The sequence below is a fragment of the Pollicipes pollicipes genome, unplaced genomic scaffold, assembly GCF_011947565.3.
Source record: "Pollicipes pollicipes isolate AB1234 unplaced genomic scaffold, Ppol_2.1 Scaffold_6138;HRSCAF=7277_pilon_pilon_pilon, whole genome shotgun sequence".
NCBI lineage: Eukaryota > Metazoa > Arthropoda > Thecostraca > Pollicipedomorpha > Pollicipedidae > Pollicipes > Pollicipes pollicipes.
Genome location: NW_023596818.1, coordinates 26,913,932 through 26,916,659, shown reverse-complemented (window position 1 = coordinate 26,916,659; position 2,728 = coordinate 26,913,932). Strand labels below are relative to the sequence as shown.

At 55.5% G+C, this 2,728-nt stretch overlaps 1 protein-coding gene across 1 annotated transcript; it reads right to left on the bottom strand.

Moving 5' to 3' along the window:
• Nucleotides 1–1,019: 1,019 nt before the first annotated feature.
• On the bottom strand, nucleotides 1,020–2,288 carry LOC119105516 (blastula protease 10-like). The gene has a single exon (XM_037228980.1). The coding sequence runs from the start codon at nucleotides 2,286–2,288 to the stop codon at nucleotides 1,020–1,022; it is 1,269 nt and encodes a 422-aa protein (XP_037084875.1).
• Nucleotides 2,289–2,728: the final 440 nt, after the last annotated feature.

Genomic DNA, 2,728 nt, shown 5'->3' with positions numbered 1-2,728 from the left:
TTGAATTCCTAATTTTTCGAGATTTTAGCAACATTTGAAGCACTATAACTGCGCAACAACGGTAAATGAAGACAAGTGTTACAGAACCGGAAAACGCACAGTTTATTTTGCAGTGCGACGCAAAAAGATGAGGTAAACACATTTTTAAAGTTTTTGGCAGGAAAATATTTCTAACAAAGCTCATCACTAAATAGGTTTGAAAATAAACTTGTTGAAGACAGCATCGGGATCCAAATTGAGTCTGTTTCAATGTTAACGAGTCATTTTCAGATCAAATAAGACGTTGACGTGCATCTGTGAGGTGAATATGAAAATAATATTTGACAAAGTTTTGGAACTTGTTTGGTCAGAGTTTTACGAAAAAACTGCGCATGGCCTTCATCTGGCTCATGTTTTTTTTTTTTGACGGGACGGTGATCAGGCAAGAAATATGCTCACCATAGGTCGTGTAGAGTTACCTTCTCCCATACCGTTACGCGTAGCAGAAAAAGTGTGTTTCTACGTGCATGTAATCCATGCTTAATGCCTTTTAATTGAGCAACAAAGGCAGATAAAAACACTATCCGGAAACAGGAGATACCGGTGAGGGTGAAGGAACATGGTTGATGTTTACCAGCAACGACACCTCAGCGCAATGATAACAAACTATGGCACACCCGAATGTCGTGTGTTTGAAGCAGATACAAAAAAGTAGGCCACACCTACATACCCCAAAATCGAACGATTCCCTTCACACCACTCATGAGAATGGTATGATCATGTTTGTGTACCAGATTTTCTGGCCGTTGATGTTTGGAGTAGTGCCTGATAGTTGGCGTAACTCAATAAAAACACAAACATCAACGAACCAACTAAAAAAATCAGATGAATGCCAAACAGGGCACGCCGTATTCGTAAGCAAGATCAGCAAAGCAGCTGCCTGCAAGACAGTGGTGTCGATTCGGCTAGGATCACCCACTGCCACTTTCTTGAATGAAGCGCCCGTCTCCCCGTCCGCAGCCTGCTTTGCGCCCCGCGATCTACACGTCCGGCACGAACTCGACCGACCCGCTGAAGCGTCGGCCGCGACTGGAACGGCCGCGGGTGCGGAAGTACACCAGCAGCCGGTTGCCGACCGAGACGAAGGAGCGGCCGGTGAGGCGCGTGTTGCAATCGGACTCGATCTCGTCGCGCAGGTCTCCCTCCACCCGGATCGACATACGATCGCGCTTGCAGTTCGGGGAGTCGTTCATCGAGACGTCGGTGACTGTGAGGCGGACGGCGAAGCCGCTCGGCGCCGTCACCAGCCAGTAGCAGTGGCGGTCCTTCTCCATGGAGTCGGGGTAGCCGGGGGAGGTGATCACGCCGGGCGTCGTGATGTCGGCGTCGCCGCACACCGGGCCGTAGTAGCTGTAGTCATCCGGCACGTTCTCACAAAGCGCGCCTTCCACACCCTCTGGGCAAACGCACTGGCAGAACTTGTCCACGTAGCCTTCATTCTGGCAGGCGGGCGGCTCGGTGCAGTGGTTGGCGCATTGGTACGCGATGTTGGTGATGGCGCGGTCGCGGTGGGTCATCTCTCCTATGCGCCGTCCCACCAAGTGCCCCTGCAGAGGGTCCACCGAACGAAGCGTCGGCATGCCCGTAGTGGAGAAGGCGAACTTAGCGTAGTGCATGATAGAGCGGAAGTCGTACTTGACGCCGAGCGTTTCGGCGTTCTCCTTAATCCTGAAGTTGGCCTCTTTGCCCTGCTTGATGTTGTCCCACAAAACCTCGACGTACTGGTCACGGTCGGGTCGCGACTGTTCGTGGAAGAAGCCGAGCGCATGGCTGATCTCGTGCGCCACCGTCACCAGTGCGGCGCAGCCTTTGCCGATCGAGACGGACTGACCGCTGAGTTTGTTTTGCATCTGGCCGAGGAACGAGTAGCAGCCACTGCCGTTGATGAAACGCAGATGTGGCGCCCCGGCGAACTCGACAGGCTCCTCCCGGAACGTCACGCAGGTGACGTCCTCTATGTGACTGATGCCGGCCTCGATGTTGGTGCGCCGCTGCTCCACCTCCGGCGTCACCACGAACGGCACCGCCTCGCCCAGCGGCCACCGCTTGGCCATGAGCGCCCGCCGGTCAACGCCCTCCGGAAGCACGATGTCCGACTCGATCAGGGTCAGGCCGCCGTCGGTCAGCGTCGGGTTGAGCTCCTCGGGGTACGCCCCGTCACCCCCGGCACCCAGGCCAACGTCGTCGGCGTCCAGGTGGCGTCCGGCGGCCGACGCCGCCAGCAGCAGGAGCAGATGAGCCGCGGCCATGTTCGGCAGTGATGCGGTGCTCGCCACGGGCAGACCACAGTCCCGGATGGCACGCCACGGGCAGACCACAGTCTGATTCGGTGGGCTGGCTGTGGCTGGGTTATGAATCAGCGCGTGACCACATGTGCATGGTGAGGCTCAGGTGTGCGTGCGGCGAGAAGCGCAAAAGGCGAGGTCGCACCTGCTGCGTGACCCTGGTCGGGAGCCTTCGGATCTGGCTACACATGCAAGAACAGCTGAAAGAGCATTCGCGAAGCGATCCAAATCGGCAAGGAATCAAAGGAGAGTAGTGTGCCCATCCCAGTATGAGGCAGCAGTGCGTGCAGGCAGTGGCAGCGGGTCGGGCACACTCAGTGCATGGTGGCACTGGCGGAGAAGTTGCGGCTTTGCATACCTCCAAACATCAGTTCAAGCTCTATAGGTTAATTTGCATTTTAGCG

Bases quoted from the DNA above. Each gene is read 5' to 3' on its own strand.
- LOC119105516 (XM_037228980.1), bottom strand. From the start codon at position 2,288: ATGGCCGCGGCTCATCTGCTCCTGCTGCTGGCGGCGTCGGCCGCCGGA.